The sequence below is a fragment of the Plasmodium inui genome (genome assembly GCF_000524495.1).
Source record: "Plasmodium inui San Antonio 1 unplaced genomic scaffold supercont1.1, whole genome shotgun sequence".
NCBI classification, from domain to species: Eukaryota; Apicomplexa; class Aconoidasida; order Haemosporida; family Plasmodiidae; genus Plasmodium; species Plasmodium inui.
Window position 1 is genome coordinate 169,876 of NW_008481835.1, and position 27,164 is coordinate 197,039.

The window sequence follows — 27,164 nt, forward strand, 5'->3', positions numbered from 1 at the left end:
GGGCTGTTTCTTCTTGTGCTTGTCGGAAATTTCCCCCTGTTCGTGTCTTCACGAGGGGGGAGAAACATTTGCACAGGCGGGTAAAAACGGCGATAAAGATGTGATAATGATGCGATAAAGATGCGATAAAGCTGCGATAAAAATGCGATAAAGCTGCAAATAAACGGAGAAACAGCGCCAGCCAGGTCGACGTGCGAGGCAACATAAAAGGGGGCAGAAAAGACAAATGCTAAAAGGTTTCAGGCGCAACTGTTATGGGGTGGCACAATGAGTTCCAACAGCAGGTGCGGGCTGCTATAAAAATTGAGATAGCTTAAAGCCATAGCAACGTCAAAAGAGTCGTGTGTCTGAAAATGATGCAATACGTGGAAAAAAAAACGTGAAAAAAAATGGGATAAACTGTGTGGAAAATTCGATCAACATGTTGGCTAATTTAAAAACAAGTACTTCGTTATGAACACACTTGACCGTTTCGCCCCAAAGTGGTGAGCGCCGCGAATGGCGCGAGGGGATGGGCGAATAAACGAACTGACAAATTGACTCATCACTGTGTTAGCCCATGCCACAAGATTATCCAGGTGGCACGCTGGCACAAAAAAAAAAATGGATTAACCCGATGGGGGCCACAACTTGCTCAAAGACGAACACGAAAAAAAAAAAAAAAAAAAGAAAAAAAAAAATGAGATGCAGTGAATGGGCGAAAACGCTGGTAGGTTGCCCCCGTAGAGGCCTTCAAATATGAAAAGTCAAAACTGTTAAAATGATCTGCACACGACGATTATTGTTTTTTTACTGATTGGTCTGAAGCTGGTGTGGAAAATTTTCCCGTCCACACTAAAGGGTTATGGCGCCCTATAGTACCATTTGGCCCAAGCTATGCGCAAATCGCTGCATGCCAACATCGCAGCTGCGAACTGGTGTGAACGTAAACGTGCAAATTGTGTAACGACGGAACGGGGGGGGGCATATACACTGTCATGTTGTTCTCTTCTTCGCCCCATTCCTGCTTCGTTCCGTTAAGTCCTTTTTCCACCCCTCCTACTTTCATATCTTCACGTACTTGTACTGGAACTTCTTCCAGCGGAGCTTCTTGCTGTTGTACTCCTTCGAATTGTGCTCGGTGATGGCCGATATGGACATATCCTTCGTATATTTTACCGACTGTTCCAACAGCGTCATGATATCGCGATTCAGTTTGTAAAAGGCGCGGCTTCTAATTTCAATGGAACACTTCATTTGTTCTCTGTAGTTTTGCTTTATCCACTTTATCTTGTGATCATACTTTTGACAGAATTTGCACAAAACTAGTTCGTTGTTTTTGTAAACCTTCGAGTGTATATTTCCGCAGATCTGGTGGTAGCTGTTGAAGCATTTATCGCACATAGTCAGGTTGCCGCAGCTTTTACACTTTCTGCACACTTCGTCATCCGCAAATCCCTTGTCGATGAGGTTCCACATCTCGTGCTCCGCGCCCACGATGTTGTGAAGGATGTAGCTATACTGCAGGGGGGAAGAGAAAAATAAAATAAAAAAATAACATAAAAATAAATAATAAAATGGAATAAAATAAAAAAATAACATAAAAATAAATAATAAAATGGAATAAAAACAAATAATAGGTAATAGATAAAATAAAAAAGAGCAAAAAATATATGGACAACGAAACCACTACCGCGGAGCACCCCACCCACCTGCTGAATCCTGCGCAGCTGGCCAATCTTTATCAGGGAAGGCAAGAATAAATTGAAGGCGTTTATGATATTCTTCTCGCCATCGGAAAAGGACGAAACGAGGATTTTCCAAAATTCACTCATCGGATTGAAGGGTCTGGACCTCAGTGAGAAAAACTGATTTCTGTCAAAATTCAGATCATAAAAAATCCAGGTGGAGAAAGATTCCATTAGCCTTAAATTAATGGCATTCATCTTGTTTTCCTTATATAACGATTTCGTTTCTACGCTGTCAAGGCTGACGATCCAGTCTTGCATCTTCCTGTGCAGATTGTTGAAATTCTCCATCGGATTGAATATATCATTATCCGTTACATCAATATCGTTTATTTCGTTGTCTGTCTCTTCCTTCTTCTTCACGTTGTAATTCATGCAGTTGGCTGAGTTGCACAGGCACTCGAAATTATTGAACACGAAGTTGTAGCTGCGGAAGGAGTGGAAAGGGGGGGAGACAAAAGTGAGAGAGCCATTAGAGAAGCAAATATGTATGCATGCAAATCCGCACATACACGACAGCCATCACGCGAGGCAGCTTGCCGAGACTTACCTGTAGTTGTACGTTATCTCCTCCCCGGCAGGAATGTCCTGCTGGGCAAATATGCCAATCCGATAGAAGCCGCGGACGATCCACTTCTGCGAAACGCTGTTGGGCGAGCACGAGTGGTTTACGAATCTGGAGATGTTGCCCTTCCTCTTGCTATCAATGTGCACATCTCGATTAATCTGAATTGCGTACCAGTTGTACATGTCCGTCTTTTTGCTTTCCTCCTGGTATGCTTCCAATCTTTCCTCAAATTCGTTTTTTGCCAGGACCTCCCCAACGTACTCGCATATGAGTTCTCCATTTTTTATGTCCCGCTTGCAAAACACTCCGTATCCAGTGCGTTCCGTTTTTCTTATCTGCGCGAGGTGGTTACAGGGGTGCACAATTGGTGCAGTGATTACGTAACGAAAAAAAGAAAGAAGTCTTAAGACAATGCGGACACACGTCAATACAATGAGCACACAGATCAATACAATGCTCAAACACGACAATACAATGTGCACACAGATCAATACAATGCTCAAACACGACAATACAATGTGCACACACGTCGGTACACCGCGCGAAGGATGTGGCTTACCTCGAGATCCTTTATCGCGGACTGCCTGAACGGCCGGTTGAAGCACTTCTTGTCCTGAATCTGTATTGGCAAGTTGCACCTGTTCTTGGAGCACTGAATCTTGCTCAGCGAATTGTAGCAACTGAAGGGGTCGCACTCTCCCTGGCACAAGCATCTGTAGTCATCCGATTTACACGACAACAGGTTTTTATTCTTGTCATTAAAATACACATTCTTGGAAATATATTCAAAGTTTAAGTAAAAACTGTACTTTTTTAAAAGGCTTACATCTATTTTGGAGCCATTTTGGGTTATCTGTAAAAAATCTACTTTTCCGTTTCTGAACATTTTTCTCTTTCCCTTTCCAACGTCCTCTTCTATTTCTCCATTATTTTCGTTCACCTGGTTTGATTGACCCTCCACAGTGAGCAATATTTCTGCTGATTTCACGTCGGTACTATTTCGTACGTTCATTCGCCCCCCAAGGGGTCCTCCCTTACCTATTTCTTCTTTCCACTCTGTAGTGCCTCCTTTACTGCCAATGGGAGTGTTCCCCTTCCCGTTCATCTGGGCATTCAAACATCTGCTTTGGCTCATGCACAAATTTCGATTCTCACCGGCAGACAGTGTTGTCACTCTGTTGAGGTCTACTACCCCTTGTACGCTATCCTCCACCGTATGGAAACTCTTCCCCAGCGGCAATCCCTGACGCGTTCTTTCTTTCACAGTGGGCCCAATAATGCTGGTTGCATTTTTCAGCTCCTTGTACAATATGTTCAGCAAATCGTTGGAGACCCATCTTGTTTTTTCCTCCTCGTCTGGGGTCCTGGCCTGTTCTTTATCGGCGGTGGTTTCGTTAGCGGCGATCACAACCACACCTGGTTCTTCCCCATCTCCATGCTTCTCCCAACTCGGATACTGGTTAGTATTTCCACGAAGCGCGTCCTTCTTTGCCTCCTCATCCAACGAGCACTTTTCTACTTTGTCTTCGGCTCCACTCGCGGTGGCATTATTACGTTGGCCCATCTTCACGACATCTCTCCTACAGCTGGAGGTTTTCCCTTCGTCTTTACTTTCAAACTGAGGTGTAAATGGTTCGGCTCCATTCCTATGGGTCTGTTTTTCCTCTCTGGTTATGTAGTCGCTGGGCGCTTCATTTGGGAGTCCATTCTGTGGCCCACCTTGTAGTCTGCTTTGTACCCCATTTTGTAGCCCATCTGTGAGCATGTCACCTCCGCCTCGCTTCTTAAACAGAAAAATGACAAAATTGATAAAGTCCTCCCGAAAGGTGCACAAAATGTTTATGTGTTCTTCACATTCTTCACTTATCTTGTTTGGGTTCATTTGGTTTAAAGCCAACAGCGACCTCTCCATGCGCAGAATTGTCCTGACCTTGATCAGGATGTAGTAATTATATTCCGCTTCGCTTTGGAAGTGCTCCCTCGTGTACAGGTGGCAGATCGTCTTGGGAGATAACAGGTTCTTATATAACTGCTCCATTTTGCAACTACTAATGTTTTTCAAATTTCGCGTACCTAGGATTTCCCCCTTTGATTGTCTCCCCTTGATGGGTATACTGACCCGTTTGCCGCAAATTTGATTCGCGCCGCCTTGCACACCGATAGAGCCGAAGGGACGCTTCTCCCCCTTGGCAACGACACTTGGCACGCGCGCCCCCCCATCAGCAGTGCCACTAGCGTCGCAGCTCCGCTTCGACAAAGTGTTCGCTTTCTGCATTGTACAGGAGTCCGGATTGCGCTTGGTAAAATCGCTCAAAATGTTTATGTCCAAATTGTAATTTTTCAATATTTCGATGTCGTTGACATTTGAAACTTTTCTTTTTTTTTTTTTTAAAGTTGCATCGTCATTTGGGTTTTCATTTCGGTCGTCATTTTTGTCTCCATTTTTGTCTTCCTTTATGTCGTCGTGTCCCTTTGCCTCCTCACCGACCGTGCCGTTTTTCCTCTCCAAATGGGTCTCCTCCTTTTTGCTGTTCGCAGCGCCTACAATTTCGCTCGCCGCCTGGGAATTGCCTTTATAACTGTGGTATGGCGGCAGGGAAATATGCGCACTGTTGGGGGGGACCTCACCACGATTTGCATTTGTTGGAAGCTCCTCCTCCATGTGAGGGTTCACCCCCATCGGGGAGGCCACCACTAGGGGGATGTCCTGGCCAACACACTTGCTAGACTCCTGCTCTGGACAAGAATATCTCGCCTTAAATTCATTCGTCAAGAAGAAGCTGTCTTCTTTTCCACCTTCGTCGGTTAGGTCAAACATCACTTTTTCCTTTTCCTTCTTCTGCCCCAAGTTAGGGGATACAACAACACTACTGACAGGAATATGCGCAATGCTGTTTCTATTATTTTCTCCTTCGAAAATCTGCTTAACATTCTCAGTGATGATAACTCCGTTTTGGGAGCTGCCCGGTTTTATCTTCCCCTGCTGGGCAACATTCTGTGCCTCACCGTCCTCGCAAGATAGGGGAACATTTGTATTGTTTCTTTTTTCAAACGGGTATAACCCTAGCTTGGTGGGTTCTCCTGCGGGGGCTGTAAGCCTCTTAGAGGCACGTGCAACGTTGTCTTTTTGCTCCATAGGTTTGGGAGGCAGCGCCAAAGGATGGGAGCCGCTTCTGTTGACTACTCGATTGCTGCTGCTTCCCCTTTTGTGTTTATGACCCGTCGTGGGCACGATAATACTAGTCGGATTCGTAACGGTAAGGACGCCTTTAACGCAGGGAATAATGCTGTCATTCTTCACATGTTGTAGAGGCTTCATTGTCCCTTGCACACCATTGGTCATTCGGCAAAATCGATTAAGTAACATTTCCATGTGCTTCTTCTTGTAGTACTCAATGTGAACCGAGCAGAACATAATCTTTTGCTTAAATGAAATAATGTAACTGTTTTTCATGCAATGGAGGTGAACTGACTTGAGGCACTTTAGACATCGGAAGAGACAATTGCTTTTTTTATTCTTCACTTTCTCCAAATTGACTATATAAAATTCTTTGCACACGTAGCAGACATGTAAGGGGCATATGTACTTGCTAAGTCTTAAATGTCCGGCAGCCTTTTGGGCCAGTTCGTCCATTTTGGCTAGCTCCTTCTTTCCTTCTGGGGTGTTCAGGACGGTACGCTTATTATCGGGGTTGTCCATCTGGTGACTGCCATCAAGGGGCACTTTCTTCACACATGTTCCATTTTTGCAAGTATCAGCTGTGTTTCCCTGGTGAAGTTCACTTGGCTTCTCACGCATCTCATTCTTCTGATTCGTCTCATTATTCTCATCCTTCTGACCCTTCTCACTCTTCTGATTCTTGTCAATTTTTTTATTCAACGTGACGTATTTTTTCTTTCCATACCGCTTTCTCCTTCGGTAGTAATTTCGTTTCTTCTTGCATTTCCTTTCCCCTGGGGGTTCGGCCTTGGTTCCCTCCCCCTGGTTGACATTACCTCCCGATTTGGGCGCAACCAAATGTGTACAATAGTAGTACTGCTTCAAACAATCGGTCCTCATCAGCTGCAACTTCTCTACACACTGAGTGTGCAGAAATATATTGCAGAGTGGGTAGTAACAGGGGATGAGTCCATCATTCGTTGTAACCTCTTTGCACAAGGAACAAAAGTTTATATCGTACAGGCAGAAGAAGCATATAAAATTGTTTCCCTTTGGTTTGACGTGACTCACGCATTTCATATGGAACGTCCTGCCGCACGATATGTTGCATGTATACAGGTGATCCTTGGCTTCACTCGCCGTTAGCAAGTTACTTAAATTAAAAATGTTCTGCTCACAGTAGTCGCACAAGTGGAAGGCCTTCGCGTCATCCATGCCGCTTCGACTATACTGCCGGTAACACTTCAGCATGTCCTCGTAGTAGTCGTTCATCAACTTGACGCGCTCCTCTTCCTTCATCGGCATGCCGAGCGCTTGGCGGTTGCAGCCGGCGCGATTGCCACTACGGATGTTTCCGCCACGGATGTTGCCGCTATTCATGTTGACGCTGTGAGGCCCTCTCAGCCTCTCAGATGCCTTCTCCGCCCCGAACGGTTTCTTCAAAGTGCTCGGAGCCGCTCCCTCGAGGAGACTTGCGGAATTCGCCGCGCCGCCATTCATAGAACTACCATTCATCGCCGCGCTAACTGACGCACTAATTGATCCTCTACCTGCTGCGCTACCTCCTGCGCTGTGCTTCTTACTGCCCTTCCTGCTGATCCCCAAATCGTCATTACTATGGCTTATGCCCACAGCCTTACTACCACAGTTCGGCTCCACACCCCCCTCATCATTCGTCAAAGAGATGAAGCTCTGATGTGGCGAATCTTTCCTCTCCGCTGATGCATCACCAGTGCCCCTCTTATCGTTACCACTACTACTATTATTACTACGGCCGACCGGGTGTATAGTATTCTGAATCTTACTGCCCTCCTTGGCTACTTGGGGTCGACAATTTCTTTGGAGCGTATTTTCACTGTTCTTTGGATGCTTATTACTTCTACCACATGCGGTTGTTTTGTTTTCGCTCCTGATTGGGTTACTACCCGGATGATTAGTGGAGAGGTTACTGCTCTTTCCCTGCTTTTCAACAGGGGTACTCGCATTCAAAGCGTTGTTTGCACTTATCCCGTCGTTTGCACTAATTGCGTTGTTCACACTCATCGCGCTGCTCCCCTCCCCCAGTAGCATATGCGGGTTCACCCCCTTCTTCGCGCAGTCGCTGGGCAACCCCTCACCCTGAGAAGCATCTCTGTAGTACTTTAACAGCTCTTTTTTGTTTTTATTCAGGAGAAGGTTGTTCTCCTTGCAGTATTTTATGATTTCCATGGGAATCTGTTTTTCCCCTGCGTGTTCGGCATGGTGTGGAGGAGCCGCTTTGTCGCTCAGCCCGATGGGCACGCTGTTATTACCATTGCTATTGCCTTTGCGACTGCTTCCGCGGTTGCTTCCGCGGCTATTACTGCGGTTGCCAGTGCCTTTTCCAACACTCCTACCATTGGCATTGCTGGTATCATTACCGATCGAAATGGCGATGGAGTTATTGTTCGAACCGTTGGGAAGGCTGGATAGGGGCGCCTTCTCATGAGATGCGCTTTTGGCTCCCAGGAAGGAATCCCCTCCTGCCACCTTGGCACTTTTCCTATCGTAGCTCTCAGGGATAACTATCCCCATCTGGACATCACCAACCTTGTTAGCATTACTATGCTTATTTTTCTTCTTCGTCCTTTTCTGCTCCAGGTTATTTTCCCCTTCATCTATGTAGGACGAGACCAATGGGTCGATGTTCCTTCGATCCAAATTGTTTCTTTTCATTATGTTATTTTGACTAGCTCGATAATCGTTTCTGCTGCACTTTGGCTTTCCCTCTTTGGGGTCGACGTCAGCAAAGTGGACACTGCGCATGGGCTTCCGCTTGGTACCTGGTTCATGTTTTTTACTCGCCGGGTTTCCACTCGAGGGAATGGCGCTGGGCTGGAGGTCCTTCACATGGTGATCGACAATCTGATTACCGCCAATCTGGTTACCGCTTCCTTCCCGGTTGCTCCCCTCCATAATACTCCTGTCCCGGCTGTTCACCCTTCTGCTGCTAAAAGAGTGGCTAGCCAAATCGTGATTGTTCACCGCCTTGCCATTTGTGGCCGTGCAACTTGGCGCGTTCAATCTTGGCCCAGTGCCTCCAGCTCGGCCTCCCCTTCTGGCCATATTAATCATGGCAGACTTGTAACTGTCCCCACCACTGTAGTGGTCTCCACTTCTGTATGGCTCATCATAGGGCTTTGCATCTGCGCTTGGGTATCGAAAAAGACCCGCCTTGCATTGACTCTTATATGTGCCCTTGCTAATGCTATTAATATTTTTGATATAACTTTTGCATATGTCGGCTATGTTTGAATACACGTGCTGCTGATTCAGCGGTTTATTCTGATGGTGCTGCTTTTCCTTTGGCCTCTCGCTGCCACTTCTGAAGGCGCTTCTGTGGAGAAACAGGTCTGCTGCTCTTCTGCTGTCTTGGTGGAGCATCATGTGTGAACGTCGATCATCATAGGTGGCCAGGGCATCCTGCCTCCTCTCTCTGTACTCACGGGAGTCTTCCATGGCTCGCCTGTTTCGGTAGGTCTCTTCTGGGCCTCCGAGCATCTGCTCGTCGTAGTCCTTCTCGAAACGTTGCACGCATCGCTCGTCGACGTCGCGATCCAAAAGGCGGTCCCAGTGACGGTCGATTTTACGACCCATTTGGCACTCCGTTTGGAAATCCACGTGACTTTGGTAGCTTTTATCGTATCCCCTAAGCTGAGGTCCGTCCACGCGTCGACTGGGGTACCGATCGAAGTACGTGTCGTATGGTCTCTCGAACGACGTTTTGTACCGCCTATCGTATGCCCTATCAGAACGCCCATCATAGCGCCCATCAGAAGGGCCATCGTACGACCTGTGGTACTTCCCGGCCAGTGGCATCTCATAGTCTTCCTCCTCCCCGTCGGGTTGCACTCGGTACTCCTCCCTCTTAATTTTATACAACATATCTGCGAGGTTGCTTATCTCCAGGTTGTCGGGCGTTCTGTTAATCTTTTTCGAGTTGTAGTTCCTCCCGACGCGCTTACTCATTCTAAGTTTGTTCCCTCTGTTCATGTCACCACCACTGCCATGCCCATTGGCATTCACTCCATTTCCATTCCCTCCATTGCGATTCCCTCCAATTCCATTCCCTCCATCATCATGGCTGTTCCTGTTGTGGAAGGAACTAAAGAGGTTGTTCTTCATCATGTCGTTAAAATTTATCGATTCAAGATGCTCTACATTTTTCTGTCTAGTCAGAAGCCACTCGATATTCTTTTGCTCCTCATTCAATACGTTGTGTCTGTAAAGCGTTTTCCTATTGTTATTTTCGTAAGAACTTACGGACGCGCTGTTGTGTTTGTACGTGGCTTCCTCGTCACGCATCATCTGTTCGTCGTTTGGTATCTTTTCCCCTTCCTCCTCATCACCATTCAAGGGAGTGTGCTGATTCGGCTGATTCTTCCGATTGGGCTGATTATGCTCATTGTGGTTATCTGCCTCCTCACGCTGGTGACGACGACTATCGTTCCCTTGTTCGCTACTCTTTCTGTACTTATAATTATTCACCCCCCCGACACTGTTACTGCTCCCACTTTTTCCTCTTCCGAATTGAACGTTATCTTGCTTCATTGCGCCACCTTCAGAGGGATCCCTCTTTCCACACTCTTCACCCACCATGCTGAAGGACACGTTCACTTCCTTAGCGCGGCTACTTTCTCCACGATTCCTCAAGGGGTTTATTTGTCTACTTTTTGATTTGCCTCTACACACATTAGCGCCTTCATTGCTCGATAGGCCAATCTTACTTTGGGGGTTGTTTTTTTCCATATTTTATTTTCCTTCCTTTGGGTGCTCATGGGGAGGGGAGGATAAAAAGACAAACCGTTCGGCAAAACTGCCGATGCAAAAATTGAGAACGAAAAATGGAATAGTCCAAGTGGCACATGCCAAATGGAGAGACTCCAGAAGGCAGGACCTAACCGAGTTAAAAAATATGCACGTGGCTGCAACCGGGGCCTACGCGCGAATCCCCTCAGTGGTCCACCGGAATGCGCGAATGTATTCCCTGGTTGCAGCTGTAACAACACGCGCAGAGAAACAAAAACAATGAAAACGTAGGGGGCCACGCATTGGCAATGTTACTCGTTTGCAGTGCCATGTGCATGATATGAATGCCGCTGCCAATCTGATAACATATATGCCTTAACAGAGGTAGTGGTGGCTGCCAAAAAGGATTAAAAAGCCCTGCGCTGTCATGATCATGCCTTCGTTTCCTTCAGTTTCTCTCCCTTCCACTGGCTGCCCGGAATTCTCTCCATAAGGATACGGGCACGCAAACGTATACAAGTACATACATGCATATTTTTTTTTTTTTCAAAAAGCTTCTAAGTGGTTTTGCAAAAAGAAAAACCACATTAGAAATAGTCTGTTCTGAAAAAGAGTGAAAATTTGAAAATTTGAAGATTCGAAAATTTGAAGATTCGAAAATTTGAAGATTTACAAATTTAAAGATTTGAAAATTTGAAAAGCCTGAAAAATTATTCAAAAAAAAAATCAACAAGAATATGAACGATGATCGAATGATATTTGAATTTTTTTTTTTTTTTTCTAGGGGGAAGCTCCTGAAGAAAAAATGAGTCAACAAACGGTAACAGCATAAATCGAGAGGAAGCGCATCAGTTATGCAGGTTCCGCCCCCGCGCCCTAAGCAAAGGGCCACATTATAACATTACTCGGAGGAAGAAGCATATAGGTATATATTCGTATGATACGCATTATTTCGTATATTATATACAAAATGTATATCCTTTTCATCTTTATGTTCATTTTATGTTTATTTTACGTTTATACGTGGCGCATTATTGTCACGTATAGTCTCTCATCACATGGGTCAGTGCGCGCGCTGGTATTCGCGGTGCCTAGGGCGAACGCGTGCCCCGCCCACTTTAAACCACCTCCCCAGCATATGCACGGACCCAATATTGCATTAATATTATATATACGTCCAAGGCAGGGCGCCTGAAAAAGTGAAAAAAATTAAACCACAATGCGAGCAACTTCGGGCGCGAAGGGAAAGCGCTAAAAAAGATATATTATATCCATGTAGACATATACATGTATATAATATTTATGTACGAATACTCATGTGATGCAGATCCAGGGACTTGTTCGCACTTGCGCTTTATTACCGTGGCAATTGTACATAGTCCCATTTTCGGTGAAAGATCAAATTTGGAAAAAAGAAAAGAAGAAACTCATGTGCTTATGTTTTTTTTTCGCCCGACTTGTTCAGAAGAGGAAATACAAACGGGCGGCCGCAGGAAAGGGGAAAAAATAGAAAACAGACCAAAGGAAGTAGGAGAAAAAAGGAGACGGAAGAAAAACGAAAAAATAGACAAAAAAGCAAAGAAGGCAATAAATAACTGGAAAGAAAAAGCTGCTAACAAATCGAAACGAATTGAAGAAAATGGAGGAAAAAAAGAAAAATGATTATTCCCATTTGTTCAAACGAAACAGTTTAATTCAACCTGTTCCTTTGCTTTGGGTTCAGCTTCAACTACAGTTTAGTTTCGTTCGGTTTTGTTTTCCTTCTGCTTTTCTTTTTTTTTCCATTTTTTAATTTCTCTTTGCCAACTGAAATGAATTGCCCACCAGTCGATGCCATTTATGTAACATAATGGTACCCTATAAGAAAGGTAACCAAAAGGTTTGGGAGGTAGAGGGTCCCTACTTACATCCCTTTTTTTGGAGGCCAATCTGAAAATTACCTTTTTTTTTCTCTCTCTCTGCATTAAAGTAACCACTTGGTGACTGCCACACGTTGAGAGGCCTAACTGAATGGCAAAAAAAAAGTTGACGGTGAGGTAAAACACACATGCGTCTTCTGCGTCTCAACTGATGGCGTCTCAGTTCTGGTGATGACTATTGCTGAAACAGCTCCTGGGTCACTATTGGACTTAAGATGGGTAGGTAAACGTTTGACATGGCCGTGCATTGGGGCAACCCCGGGAAGAATTGCACAATTTCAATTTTGTGCCATTGGGCGAATGGCGAGGGGGGGTGTACTGCAAAGACAGGGAAGCCTTTTTCCATGGCGATGTCACTCCAACGTTGCATAGCAGACAATTTAATATACAATGTGTGTGTGTGTACCGCTCACTGTTTCTAAGTGGGGAAAAGAGCTCGGTCACGTACAAAACAAGCTGGAATAGTTGTCCAAAAGGGGCCATACCCCATCAATCCCCAGGAGGAGATTTCCCTCCACAGGATGTACACGAAAGGTAGTCACGTCACGTGGACGGTTGTTCCACCATTCCGCCCAGTCTTATGTGCTGATATGTAGGCGTGCTCCCCTCACTCGGTAACGCTCCCCCAAGGCAGCTCCTATATGCGAATCGGAGTGTTTCCTCGAGGTGGAGTTGCCCCTTCGAAATTGTAACTTCTCCTTCGCGTAACAAATCATGGGGTTCCCCAAGTTTTGTGAACTGGGAAAAATGGTGAAGCGATGAAGATTGTCAAGCTGTGAAAATTGTGAAGCGGTGGAAACGGTGGAAGCGATGGAAGCGGTGGAAACGGTGAAAAAGAGAAAATCACCCAGATGAGCAAAATGAGGACAATAGCCAACATGACGAGGAGGCTCGCCCATTTACTTCCAAGTGGTCGCAACACAAACACAACTTTTGGGTGTTTTAAAATGAGACATTTTTGAGGCACACGCTAATGAGGAAAGTAAAGCAAAGTAAGGTAAAAGTAGCTGGCAAAATTATGGGGAGGCGCGCGGTAAGTGTAACGGGGACAATCTCTTTTCACTCGGCACTGTTCAGTGTTCTCTGCTAACTGCTTCCTTGTGTGCCTCTTTCGCCACGTTTTCCCCCACGGTGGACCACAACAATGACCGCCATGCATCAAGGAGCAGGTGCAATTTGGCAGAGGGGCAAGACGCGCATTTTACAGAGGGGCAAGACGCGCATTTTACAGAGGGGCAAGACGCGCATCTCGCAGAGGGGAAAGAGGCCCATTTCGCACATCGTAAAAAAGGGACTTCACCACAATGGGATGGGGAAAAGGGGGAAAAAACGAAGTAAAGGTTCCACGTGCCACTTCAAGCAGTGCACAGCAAAACTGCCAAGCCGCATGGCAACACAGGACGTGGACAAACATGGCACAATTAACAGAGTTAACATCAGCGTGGGAACACTCCTCGCAGAAGGTCCCCACCTGCACAACATTTGATACCTTCAAAATTGGGCCTATCGATTTCGCACCAATTAAAAATTTCACTCTCAGTGCTTCAAATTGAGTAATCATTCCTCCCCACGGTAGGTGTCTGTCCGGGAATGTAAAAATGCTCCCCTGGTTATTCAGCACTATCTCGTATAGGTCTCCAAAAAAAACAAAGAAGTTAACCCTCGTGATTGGTATGAAAAATCTTCAAAGTGGAGGACCACCTAGGAGTATGCACCGACACGCTCCAACTCATGTGAACGTCCCTTCCATTTGGTGAAAAAAAAAAGTACTCCGTGATGTGCCATCTCAAATACGACATTTGGCTTGTCCAGAATTTAAAGTGGAAGGAAGCCACAGTCATTCACTGGGTTTATTTCATTCTTCGGTACTTGCTCCTACTTTATTTTTATTTTTTTTTTTTTGCGCCTTCCTATCGATGTATACGACGACTCTTCAGTTCTTCCTCGCATATGACAAAAACAAAGGTGGGAAGTAGCGAAGGGGAAACGGGCGTACTGCTCCTCTATCACTTCGCCACGTAAAAGGGATAGGTAATTTCCCCATTCACAGTTCATCGTTGTGGTAGGGTTCCCTTGTCTGCTTTTTAATTGTCTGCAAGTGCGGCGGGAGCTCCATTAGCAGAACGGCCACTGTCCACGTTATGCTGATTCTGTTTATCTGGGGGGAGGCGGTGATGGTGAGGAACAAGGAAGACACGATGGTGATAGTGCGGAAAAAGGAGGACGTGTGCTGACTCCTCGGTGCACATCTCACGCCCACGGTGATATGTCTGCACGGCAATGGCACAAGCCTGTACATCCATGTTGCTTATCTGTGCTGCTACCCACCGACAGACCCGCCTATGAACGCTGCGACTCCCCTCACTTACGTAATTGGTCGAATGGAACGCTATGGGCTCCTCAATCTTCAGCACATACCGCATGAACTCGTACAGGAATATTAGCCTGTGGGGGGCGCGAAGGAGAAGAAAATAAAATAATGAAATATAATATAATGAAATATAATATAATGAAATATAATATAACGTAATATAATGTAATAAAATAAAAACGAAGGAGCAAGGAAGAGTCCGCATGGGGGTCCTCAACACCAAGCGACCACTCGCACTGCTCACCCAAAACAGGATGTCTGCGCCTTCTCGATGTTCGCTTCAGGCCGAACCACCTTCACAATTTCGTCAATGGTCAGAGGGCATACTTCCTTCGCCTTCTCCAAGTACATATTTGAGTTTAGTGCAATAGGGTTGAAGCCTTCTGGGAGGTTCAGAATGTCCTACGAGGGAAAGAAAACGGGATGGTGCATGCTGGGCGTGGAACCGACATGTGTGTGTGTGTGTGAACCCTAAACCTAAACCCGGGAAATTTTCACTGTCCCCCAAGTTGTAACCCAATTTTATACCAATTCTACGCAATTTTTAGCCCATTTTTAAACCAACTTTCTGCCCAATTTGGACCACTTTTTTGCCCATTCCCTCCACACTTACGATGGCAAAGTGGTGGAAGTTCTCAATGCCGTAGAGCTTTATGAAGCGTTTCAGCTTAAATGGAAGGTCGTCAATCTCGGCGTGGTTGAGGATTGTCTGTATTTGCGACCTGCACAAGTCGATGTCCCCGGTACCCTCGGCAACGTAGTCGTATTCACTCATCTCCATCTTCCCGTCGTACTCGTGCAGCTCCTCCTCAATGGACGTCTCGTATAAATTAGTGACATAAAATTTGAAGTTCTTTGGGAAGCATGCAACTGGAATGAATTTAGTTTTATCACTTGCATTCTTCTGTGCAGCCACAGCAACTCGGGAGTCCTTCCCCCCCACCTTCTCTTTCGCGTTGTGCTCATGAATAATATAATGCAGGTAAGTCTTCATGGCATTTTGCCTCCCCAGCACGAGGTAACTTTTGCAATAAAGATAAATATCATCATCGAAGAGGGGAATTTTCACGATGTTTTTATTTTTATAATTCTCCTCTATCACACTCTTATTCACTTTTTCTCTATGTTTATAATTAAATATATTTTTAATGTCTTCATTCATCTTGGACAATGGAAACTTCATTACTACCTGGGCAGTGGCGCCGCCTAGCTCCAGCACGCCTATAATGTCGTTCTCGCCATTTTGGGAGGTCTTCCCCTGGGTCAATTCGGTGAATTTGTTTTCTTGGGAATCCTCCCCCTTCTGCACCTCCGATGTGATAGCAGCATTCTCCCCATTGGACTTCCCCAAATTCGTGAAAGTTACAGGACTGGGGTTGAACTTCTCCAGAAGGGCGTAAATCGAGACGAATGACAAAATGGCTTCTTCCTTCCCACTTAGCACTTTGATCAGTAACTCATCAATTAGGAGAAAATCGCTAAAGTTATTTAAAAAATATTGCTTTACAAAATTTATGTATTTTTCCGACTCGGTTATGCTAAGCAGTCTGAATCCTCCTGACGCGCGAATTATGATGGGTGTCCTTGATCTTTCTTTTACCTGAACATGTTCATACAGAAATTCTTTTATATTCTTAAAATACTCATAAAAGGGTACTTTCTCATCATTTCCAAAGTAGTTATTTAGGAGGTATACAAACCCTGGGGTTGTTTTGTAACTTATCGATGGAATGTGTATATTAATTCCTTTTTCTTCATCCAAAATTTTGTAGTTGTACATGTGTACCCTCGTCCCCGTGGACCCTGCGTCGATGACGACTGCCTTGTACAGGTCAATTCCATCGGTAGTCTGCTTCCCCCTCGCGCTTATCCCTAGGCACATTATGATCGCGCACACCAGCGATAGGAGTCGAGACGGCTGTCTGGGGGCGCATCTTCCATATTTCATTTTCTTGAAAGCGCTTTTGTCTGGCAAGCAGGTGGGAGAAGTTGTTACTCACAGTGGGAGAGCCAGACAGACGCTTCGTCCCTTCGCTGAGCGTGCACGTGGAAAAACAGCGCAGACGAGTTCGCCTCTATGGATGTCCGCTACTGGCTCTCTTCAGCAGAGGAGCCACGTAAAAAAAGTGTTCAGATCAGTATGCATACAACTGCTCCTACTGGCGTGCCTGTTTGTGTACCCTCTCTCTCTTCCTTCTAGAGACAAACTGATCGCTTAATTTTATTCAAAGTTAAATGTCCAAACTGACCTGCTACTGCGACTTCTTCATTTGACTTGATCCCCTACAAGTAACGTTGCGCGCATCGGACGAGTTACTCACTAGATAGCTTCAAACGCAAATGGCTGTGCAAAATGGACCTCTCACTTCATCGCCAAGGGGGGGTGGAGGGTGCGAAAGAACCAGTTGCGTAACACCACTGGAGGTGTGCGACTTATGGATGTCTTGCCTGTCAGAAGGGAGCTTCACCTTACAGTGTTCGGACTTCCTAACCTTAAAGCTGGTTGCTCCTCTACCTTGTAAGTCACCGCGTGATGTTGGCCACGGGAAGGGAAAAAAGAAAGAAAAAAAAAGAAGAACATAAAACACCACTAAGTTGTAGACGCAGTGAGGGTTACTCTTTTGGGAGAGTTACTTCCTGCAAGGTGCTTTCTAGCTCATTTTGAACTCTCTTGTGGGGTGAAAACTAAAAGGGGGAATAAGCCCATGATACAAAAAAAAACAAAAGCAGGAGAGGAGCAGCTAAACATGCGAGTGGTTAAAATAAATGAGATGACCTGCACAAAGGATGAAAAAAATAAATACGTTACGATGTGCCTCCTTGAAAAAAAAAAAAAAAAAATGAAGGATCCTCTTTTACATCGTTAATATGTACCACGTGCACATTTGCACATCGGAGAGAAAAACGCGGGGATTATCTAAATGGTACAGGTACGAGGAGAGGGAGAACCTTTTCTCGCTTCCGAAAATAGTCAGGCACGCGGGAACATAACCTTATTATTATGTTGTTTTGCTTGTGTGACAATAAATTTCTGGGTTCTTTTTTTTTCTTTTTTTGCTTCCCCTACATGCGTGAGCATGTGGCAGATGAGCCTCTCCTCGCTGGATTACATGGATGTATGCATTTGCGTGCCTTATTTATATTTGATGCAGCTAAAGGAGGATTGACTAACCGGGGGGCTCCAAACATGATTAGTAAATCCCACATTAGAGGAAAATCGCAAAAATAAAAAAAATATCTAATTGGACCGAGCTCGACTGAATTGTCCTGAACCACTTTACCACTCCATGGTGAGACAAGCCATGAGGAAGACAAAAAGCGAGTTTCAATTTGGGGAGCACCTTTTTTTAGAATGCATAGCGTAGCACAAGCGCAGGTAAATATATATAAAATGTGTGCCTTCCTATTTGAATGGGTCTGTCACAGAAACAGAGACACATCGGAAGCGGGCAGATAAATGGGGAACGTAAATTTTCACGATACGTGAGGGGCGCACACTGGTTGGCCTCTACGCTACAAAGAAGGGCACCATTTAGCTAATGCGAGTCATTTTCTTATAACTCTCAAAAGGAGAAAGAAGTAGACGCACCACTGATATGTGTGTACAGCTTATGCAGAGTCTGTATCCAAATGTGTAAGGCCCCCACAGCCGCCTTACCCCCTTGATATCAGCGAAGAGGCATATTTTCAAAAATGTTCATCGTTAAGGTCTGCGTTTGGTCTACTTATATATGCAAATTAAGTAATTTCCGTTTCACTTTTTAAAAAAAAAAATTTTCCTTTTTCGTTGGATACAGGAACATGTACTACAAAAGTGGGTAAGCTCCTCACGAAATGGTAAAAAATGAAAAAGGCGTAATCACCCCCTGGGGGGAAAGTGCTTCATCATGTGCCATCCGATAATAACACAATTATTGATGACATAAAAAAACGGTGGGAACCATAACATCCGTATGGACCTATTACACTGAATATGCTTTATCAGTCGGATATGCATCGCGTATATTCACACCAATAAACTCTAACCCATAATCCTTGGGAGATCCCCATCCTACTCCTAAATGAGTGGAAAAAAAATTTTCCTCAAAATGGAATTTTTTTTTTTCTTTTTTTCCTTGCGGTGTTCATCGCCATTCTTACACTCCCAACAAATTTAAACTAATTAAGAAGGCTTTCAGACTGGGCGGCAAAAAATATGAGAAAGATCCTTTAAAACTATATTATTATTTATTTCTCTATTCTGCATGACCGTTCTGCTTTTCGAATCCCAATCGAATTGTAGACATACAAAATTAGCAGCAATGATTCATACATATTTTTTAACCACCTGGGGGAAGCCAACTATTGCAGCGTTTTTTTTTTTTTTTGGAAAGATGAAGAAAAAAGATAAGAGATTGGCTTCCTCAACTGTACATACAATCCTTACATTTCCAAATCAGGGTTGCTAAAAAAAAAAAATTTCAAAATGGGTATTTCCTCACCTACGCTGGTTTGTCCCATTGGGAGGAGATGGACATAGGAATGAGCATGTTTTCTACGAGGCAGAATGATAAAAAAAATATATATATAATATATGCCAACAAACGAAGTGTGCTTCTTGCGTGGTTTTGCTTTTTTTTTTGGATAATTATTGCGAATAAGAAAAGGAGAAGAAGCGTGCACGTTTGTTTTTTAAGTAGGAATTTTTTTCCTCCAGTGATTATGATCACCTTGATTATTAGCATCATTTATACTTATGCTTTTTTCATTTTTTTGATTTTTCATCCATATATTTTATCTACCCAGTTACGCGTTTTTGTGAGCTCCTCCTCGAGGTCCTGCGTGAACTTGACCCGATTTCCCTATAGGCCAGCGGGCGCCTACGGAGATATAAAAAAGGTTGGTCTGCTTCTCTGCGCGGGGGACAGCACTTCATTGCATTTGCCTTCTGCGTTTGCCTCCCGCGTTTTTGCTTCCTTTTTGGTGCCCCGTTGGGTTCGTCGGAAGTTCGTTGTTCTTCGCGATTCGCCGCGATTCATCACCATTCGTCACCATTCGTCACCATTCGTTACCATTCGATTTTTTCTTTACGTTTGCTTTTCGTTTGATTTTTTTTTTTTCCCCCCCGTGGGACCCCTTAACGATCAACTAGCAAGGAGAAAATTTCGCTCAACTTGCGTATTTTTTGGATTAGAAAATTGACGAATATATTTCTCCAAATAGTTTGCAATTTTTTTTTTTTCTTTCCGACCCCCCCGATTGCTCGCGTATGTCAAGCCGCAACAAGAAAGAAGTTAAACGTCTTTTATGATTATACTGACCGCTCGTTGATGCGAACATAAATAAATATATACACGTGAATATTCTTCGTGTGTTTATATACTTTGCGAAGGCGTGTCTGTCCCCCGCATCATTGTACTTCCACGTGCCCGCGCGTTGCAAATTTTTCGCCGCCGCAACGGAAGTTCTTTGTTCGGCGACCAGCGCGGGGAAATTCGAGGCGGCACAATTCGAGGCGGCGCAATTTTTAAAAGTCGCACCTTTTGAATTCGCTCTTTTGGAGACGCTTAGACGTTCCAACCGATTAGCAGTTAAACCGATTAGCACTTAAACCGCTTAGTCGTTTAACCGCTTAACCGTTGCTCAGCTTTCTTTCGACGCTCATTCGTTTGAGGGGGGACCCTTTTTCGATTTGGCGAAGGCCACCCCCCATTCCCCGCGCGGCAGATGTATACACCTATCCAGCGCGCACATATCTGGGTGTATACACATATGCATACATACATATTCTTTATATATATGTATATTTTTTCCTAAGAGTAATTTTCCCGTTTACGTAGTTCTGCGCCTTTATATGGGCGGGCGCTGCTTGACCGGACGAGCATCACCAACCATGGCCAATCTAAAAAATATCCTAATTCGCTCGTGCGTCGTAGCACTGACGCTGTTGACGGAGGAGGTGACAAATAAACTGGGGCTCCCACTCATCCTCTTTTCCAACGCCCAGGGAATAGCGGCAAATGATTGGTTTAATGACTGGAAGAATGACATGCTGGGAGAATGGGAGAAGGATTTCCTCAGCGAAATTGAAAAGGACTGGCCGCGAGGATGGAAGAAGGATGTCTTAAACAGCTTTCATAACAGTTTTCAAAATATCTTCCAAAATAGCTTCCAAAATAACTTCCAAAATAACTTCCAAAACAGCTTCCAAAAAAGCTGGTTAGGAGGAATAAAGAACGACATGCTAAGCGACTCCATCAATGTCATCCTCGCACATGCATCGAAGAAAAACAGACAGATTATTAATGAGCACATCAACGAATTGCTAAGTGGAAGATATAATGAAGTGAACCCAAAAAGTCTGTTACATCGAATTTCAAATATCATCAAAAATGGAAAAGCAGAAAGCTTATGTGACGACAACAAGTCTTTTATCATCATAGGTATGCCTCATTTGATTTTCGGTTCCGATTTATTGAATGATTTAAAAATAGAGACAATTAATTTTTTAATCCGAAATATAACCAAGAATTTGGATAGCTGCAATTTACAAGTGCAAGGATCTGACGAGCCGGACATCACTGACGGGTGCCAATCGGAGATGGACAAAGAGATCATTTTTGATAAAGAGAAACCGGATGGTGTAGTACATTCCAACGGGTTATACCTCTCCCCGAGCAATAAATTTTTTAGCAGTCTTTTACAGTGCTCCGTTGATAGCCTAGGCTCAGGGGAGAGAACCATGATCTGCGTGCAGGAACAGCTAGCCAAACGGGACTTAAAACTTTCCGATACTTGTTCTGCTTGCTTTAAACAATCCGTCGATTGTGGAAAGTCCAACTGCTGGCTCCCCTGCCTATTCGGCAATCCCTGCACGCAGAGATGCTACAACTGCGCCACGAGCAGCTGCAACCAGGATCTCATTCGATGCAGTGGTTTGCAGAACCTCCCCGGCGCCTGCTCATGAAGGAAGCGGGGTTTGGGAAAAGACATAACGGAACGTACTTTGAGGGAATTCCAAAAGGGCAGAGCGGTTTTGGGAAAGTCTCTTCCCCCTCCTAATGGTTTACCTACACATTTACGTTCAAACTGCCACCGATAGTGCAGCCCACCTGGAGAAGTCCCAACCGAAGGGGGTTTCTCTTCCAATTTAACGACGACCGGAGGACCCTTGTAGTCAGACGAATATGTGGGTACATTTGAGCGCGCCATCCAAACCAAGGGCCTTGATGATGGCCACACACCCCTTGGGCGAATTCGAGAACGTAGTCCATTGATAAAAAAAAGAGAAAAAAGTAGAAAACGTTTTTCAGACATCATTCTAAGTTAAAACACGCACATATAATATTGTTGCTACGTTTCTGCCGCCGTTTCGAAGTATCTATATGGTATTTTTTTTTGCCTTTTTTTGGGTTTTTTTTTTCCTTTCCTTTCTATTAAGATGCAGTGTAATGTCGTATTCACGGAAACTATTCATTAATTTTTTTTTCTTTTTCGTTTCCTCCGTCGATATCATTTCTTCCGCCTCTCCCGTCTCTTTCTCTTTTTTTTTCAGAACAAGTAATTACTAATTTTTAAAATTTTTTGTTATAATATTTGTTATGTAAATAATTGACTGATTTAAATTTCTTCCTTCTGCCATTTTTAGAAACGTGTCTGCATAGGGCAAGGAGAAAGGGCAGCACATGCACTGGATTTTTTGTCCATGGTGGCCAACGCTCTGCTTGTATCCCAGTTTAGGGGTACCCCAACGGATCGCCCTACCATTTCCCTCTCGCGTGGAATAAAACGGGGAGCAGATAAACGGGGATGCAATTACATCGATGGCCACCCTGCAGAAGAAAGTAGCCCATTCGGCAACACAGCATTTTTCCACCATCATAATTTTCTTCTCCTTTTTTTCAAAGTTTAAATTGTAGTTTTTTTTAAATTTAAATTATGAATAATAGATCACAAAAAAAAAAGGGGGAAAAACATGCAATGGAGTATACGGGTGAACACGAACGGGAGAGGAATAAAGGGATGTGCACACAAATTGTCGTGTAAGTTATCACACCTAAATGTAGCGCACACAATGGATACTTGTACAGTGCGACATATATCCACGGAAACATACGGGGGGGCGTCTTTTAATTTTCTCGTAAAATCTTGCTTCGTTGGTGCTTGCGCGAAGCACATCCCACTTTTTTGGCACCTCAGTTAAACTTAAAAAAAATTTCCTATAAAATGGACCTCCTTTGTGCTTGTCATGGTTGTAAAGTAGACGTGGTGCTCTTCTTACGGAGAAATATTATTCGATTCACGAATTGTGGCCTCTTAAACATGTGGTCATGGCGTCTTCTTGGGGTCGCCTTGGGGTCGCCTTGGCGTTATCTTGGTGACTCTTTCTCACGTTTTCTTTTTTATTTTTCTTTTTTCGAACTGGGATTCATTTCCTTTACGTATATTATGTACACACATATTGGCAATGCCCCCTTTGAATTTTCTCCTCCGTGGGGACATTCACGCAGGGTCAATTTAAAAACTTGCTAGAACGAAATCACCATGGGATGTTAAAAAAAAAAAAAAAAGAATAATTGCCTACACGATGAGATTAATTCCAATGGGGGAGAGAAATATATGTAGATATATATATATCTAAAATTAAAACGGCAGATCTGACGAATTGCCTCTTCGAAACATGTTCTTGATGTACGTGAACAGAGTGGTTAGTAACATTCTGATTGCCCCTGCTCCGCCTGCACAGAAAGGAAGAATGGGATGGAATGAAAAAAGTGCCATTTTTACATGGGGAAAATGTCAAAGCGGACAAATGATGCTGTTTCTCATTCGGGATGAGCACCAACTGGCGTGCCACTTCGGATGGGGCACACTAATCAGAGCTACCCCCCCTTTTTCCATACCTGGTATGTACGATACGATGAAAGAAATGAGGGCGAACACTTGCACAACGGAGGTGATCAGGGCCTGTAAAAATTTTAGAAATGGAGGTGATATCAGCAGGGAGGTAGAGCTACAAATGTATGTTAACGGCGTGGGCACTTGCTGAAACAGGTGCCCCCTTCTTCACATGGGGGGATAAGAAAAACAGTCTCCTTCAACGCACCAATAAATATAAGGGTTTAATGACGGTGAAGTAAAGCGTGGAGAGGAGGGACAAAATGTACGCCGCGGTGAATGGGAGCCTAAGGGGGGAAAAAAAGGTCACAGGCACATCGTGAGGTGAACATGCGAATGATATGAATGGGAATGCAAATGGGTCCAGCAGGCAATCTTGTCGCTTTGCGCGCCGCTAATCAGCCTTACCGATTCTTCTCGATCAAGTGGTAGTAGAGACTCGAAAATCCCTTGAGAAAGGACAGCGAGGTGACGAAGCAGATGGAGGACAAAGTGAAGAAGAAGCCAAACTGCCTCGGAGTGATAACAATCATGGGCAAAGTAAAGAATGACAATATTAGGAACAAAATGCTGACTCCAAAGAATAAACAGAAAAGGGGAAAATTCTTATAAGACAGGACATTGGTGAAGGCAAAGAAGGAGCTGGGTTCATTTTCTCTACTCTGACTATTAAAAAGTGGAAAATTTGAAAACATGGATCCCGTTTCTGCAGTGGTAGAATTGGACACTATTGATGGGGAATGATTTATGTTCGTCTTTTCGAGAGTCTTTTTGATGCCCTTCTGTATATTCTCTGCTCCTTTTTTGGACAAACTAATTGCCTTCTGTATGAGCCCCTTTTCTTCTTCATGCGTGGTGCTCTCCATGGATCCCCTCAGAAAATCTCGGTTGATATTTTCGAAATCATTATTCTCGAAGAAGGACAAACCGTCGAAGTTGTTTTCGCCCCCCATAATGACGTCACGGTGGTTCCTTCTATACAGTTGCTACAGATGTGTACGATGCGACAGACGCGACAGATGCTTGTATCCCCTGTGCAGATGGGAGCGAAGACACTCCTTGCGGGGGGTGGGAGTTCTCAAAAAGTGGGTTAATCTGCTCGTCTTAAAGATCTGGCTCCCGGGCAACACTCCTTCGTACAACTCACCAAGTTATAGCTGCTCGGAAAGGGCGCCCTGGAGAAAAGTTTCCCTCCGATGGCAAATGTACGCGCAAGGAGTTAGCGGCGGAGATTGGACGTTTGACTTAAAAAATAAATCACTTCTCAGAAGACGACGTACTAGGTAGGGCACGTTTACATTTTTTCATGTACATACGTGTAACTACTGTCACGTGTAGTTGTGCAGAAAAAAGCACGAATTCGTTCGCCCCTTTCGGAAAAATGTCATAAAGCGCGTGGGACGCAAAAATGGAGAATATAAATACAAATTAACGATATTGTAAGAGGTAAAGGAAAAAAAAAATAGTAACTGGGGAAGGGGGGGAATGCAATACTGTTGGGCCCCTATTATTATATATATATATTTTTTTTTTTTTCACCTTGTATCACTCCAAATCAGCATCCAACAGCAACATTAAACGGGTTGATTAAAACCAAGCGGCTGCTCAAATAAGGCGGGCAGAGAAAAACAATAATTTTAAGTAGACGTGCAGCAGGGCGGACAATGCCGTTATCAGGGCAAAATTGGCACGCAGGGAAGGAGTACAACGCGGACATGCATATGGGTAAAGTACATATACGTATGCGCATATGTGAAGGTATGCATACAAAGTTATATGCGCGTCGCGCGCGTACAATTGCTCCTTCGCAAAAGCAAAGTTGCGAAAGATGCGAGCAGTCGTAAAAGCGGCGTAAATAATAAGATAAGTATACATAACATATGCGTATATACGCGCGATGGTACCCCTTTGAGGGAAAAACACTGTTCAGGAACAATGGTCTGAAACTTAACAATAACAAAATGATTCAATTTATATGTTTAACCGTGCGCTGGCGCGCTTATACATTGAGTATTTTTTTTTTTTTCCTTTCTCCCTTCCCCTGGGACGTTTTCAAAGTTGTTGCCGCCGCGATGGTGCCGATAGAAGCAAAAATGCATACATAAAATGTGGTATATAATATTATCATTATATCTGCATCAAACAATATTATACATTCCTATTTCGCGAGTGAATACTTCGATTTGGGAGGGGAGGAGAAAAACACAAGTCATTAAAAAAAAAAAACAATAAAACGCCCTCTTTCGCACTGCGCCAGGCAGGTAGGAAGGCAATATGGATAAAAACGCCCGTAAGAAGAAAAATAAAAATGGCATAAATACGCCAAATGGGCATACGCCGCCGCAGACAATTTTTCCGAGCTGAAGCAGGAAAAAAAAAAAAAAACATATATATAGCACATAATACATCCATACAGACTATGCGTTTTTTTCGAATTTAAGACCCAGTTAAAGGAGTAACGCGCGAACTTTTTTTTCTTTTTCCATTTTAACCCATACATATGCTTTCGCCCCACCACGTGTTTTTCTCCTTAAAGAACATTTTTGAGCGAAGAAAAATGCCATCTCCCCCAACGGGTTGCCCCACATTGAAAAAAACAAACAAACAAACAAACAAACAAACGAACGAACGGCTTACAGTCTGCGAAAGGATAATAGTAAAAGAAACGTTAATCCACATACCGCGTGGGTAGCAAATGCATGTACTTTGCGTGCCTGTTTCTGTTCGATAGCAAAACAAATTCGTAAGGAACAAATTTTGAGGCATTTCATTGTTCCCCTTTTTAAATGCTACCACGTGAAGTACATCGTTCATTGTGCCATATTGGATGTATATACGTCTTACGCTTCGGAATAAAGCGGCATTGGGGGAAGCCTTACCACACCGTTCCTCCCATTCGAATGAGAAAATAAATAAAATAGACAAAAGGAAAAAGCACGATTGTAGACTGCAATTACATAGGGAAAGGGCCCAGTGGGGCGAAGAAGAGATCCTATTGTAATCTTCCCCTCACTGCTCCACGCTACAGAGGGAAACCAAAATCCCCGTGACGTAACATGTAACGTTACATAACCCATATGGTAAAAATGAAAACACCTTTTTAACACGCCAAATTTCTGTCATTCCAATTTGGCGCCCCTTCCTTGGTCACATACGACGAAAAAGTAGAGCTATACGAGGAAGGACGGGGGACGTACCCTTTTATTTATTTCTATTCGCCAAAATGAGTTCTTTGAAAAACCTCAAAAAGGCATGCATATATATATGTACCCTATGGACACTCTACATAAATCCACGTCCAAACCCAGGGGCCAAAAAAAAAGAGGGAACCATTTCACCTTAGTAAAACCTGTGCATCATCCTAGGGCACGTAAGACATATACGCTTGCCACTGTGCGCGGTTCACGCGGATGGCTAAATTAATCTTAGCCTAAATGCTAGAGGTGGTGGTGACATGGATGCTCAATCTATAAAAAGGGGGAAATGGACGGGGTTATGCGAATATGCATAGACACACGCACGTGCGTGTCGGATAAAGCGGGGGCACGCCTCTTCGCTGGACCCCTCGTGGAACACCCCCAACATTGGACAAAAGCGAATTCCCTGCACCAAGGAACATTCCGTGGAGCACACATAATGGGATGAAGTTAAATTATAGCGATTGGTATCACGTCAAATGGTTTTTTTTTTTTTTTTTTTTTTTTTTCGTTCCACGTCTCTCAAAACGGACTCGTCCACGGTTGTTCCGAAAAATACAATCTAACAGGAACAACAT

At 44.1% G+C, this 27,164-nt stretch overlaps 4 protein-coding genes across 4 annotated transcripts; 1 reads left to right on the top strand and 3 right to left on the bottom strand.

Annotated features, from left to right (window-relative positions):
• Positions 1-1,044: 1,044 nt before the first annotated feature.
• C922_00039 (hypothetical protein) lies at positions 1,045-10,222 on the bottom strand (the record flags this gene model as incomplete). Its single annotated transcript, XM_008815656.1, has 4 exons — positions 1,045-1,500; positions 1,692-2,154; positions 2,278-2,630; positions 2,855-10,222. 4 exons carry the CDS (start codon positions 10,220-10,222, stop codon positions 1,045-1,047), a joined length of 8,640 nt encoding a protein of 2,879 aa, XP_008813878.1.
• A 3,963-nt stretch (positions 10,223-14,185) lies between these two features.
• C922_00040 (ectonucleoside triphosphate diphosphohydrolase 5/6) lies at positions 14,186-16,460 on the bottom strand (the record flags this gene model as incomplete). The annotated part of the gene is made up of 4 exons (XM_008815657.1): positions 14,186-14,299; positions 14,511-14,586; positions 14,757-14,914; positions 15,126-16,460. The coding sequence occupies 4 exons, from the start codon at positions 16,458-16,460 to the stop codon at positions 14,186-14,188; spliced, it is 1,683 nt and encodes a 560-aa protein (XP_008813879.1).
• A 3,924-nt stretch (positions 16,461-20,384) lies between these two features.
• Positions 20,385-21,458, top strand: C922_00041 (hypothetical protein; the record flags this gene model as incomplete). Its single annotated transcript, XM_008815658.1, has 1 exon — positions 20,385-21,458. The coding sequence occupies one exon, from the start codon at positions 20,385-20,387 to the stop codon at positions 21,456-21,458; it is 1,074 nt and encodes a 357-aa protein (XP_008813880.1).
• Positions 21,459-23,134: 1,676 nt separating this feature from the next.
• C922_00042 (hypothetical protein) lies at positions 23,135-24,342 on the bottom strand (the record flags this gene model as incomplete). Its single annotated transcript, XM_008815659.1, has 4 exons — positions 23,135-23,229; positions 23,395-23,458; positions 23,598-23,676; positions 23,798-24,342. The coding sequence occupies 4 exons, from the start codon at positions 24,340-24,342 to the stop codon at positions 23,135-23,137; spliced, it is 783 nt and encodes a 260-aa protein (XP_008813881.1).
• Between the last annotated feature and the right edge of the window lie 2,822 nt (positions 24,343-27,164).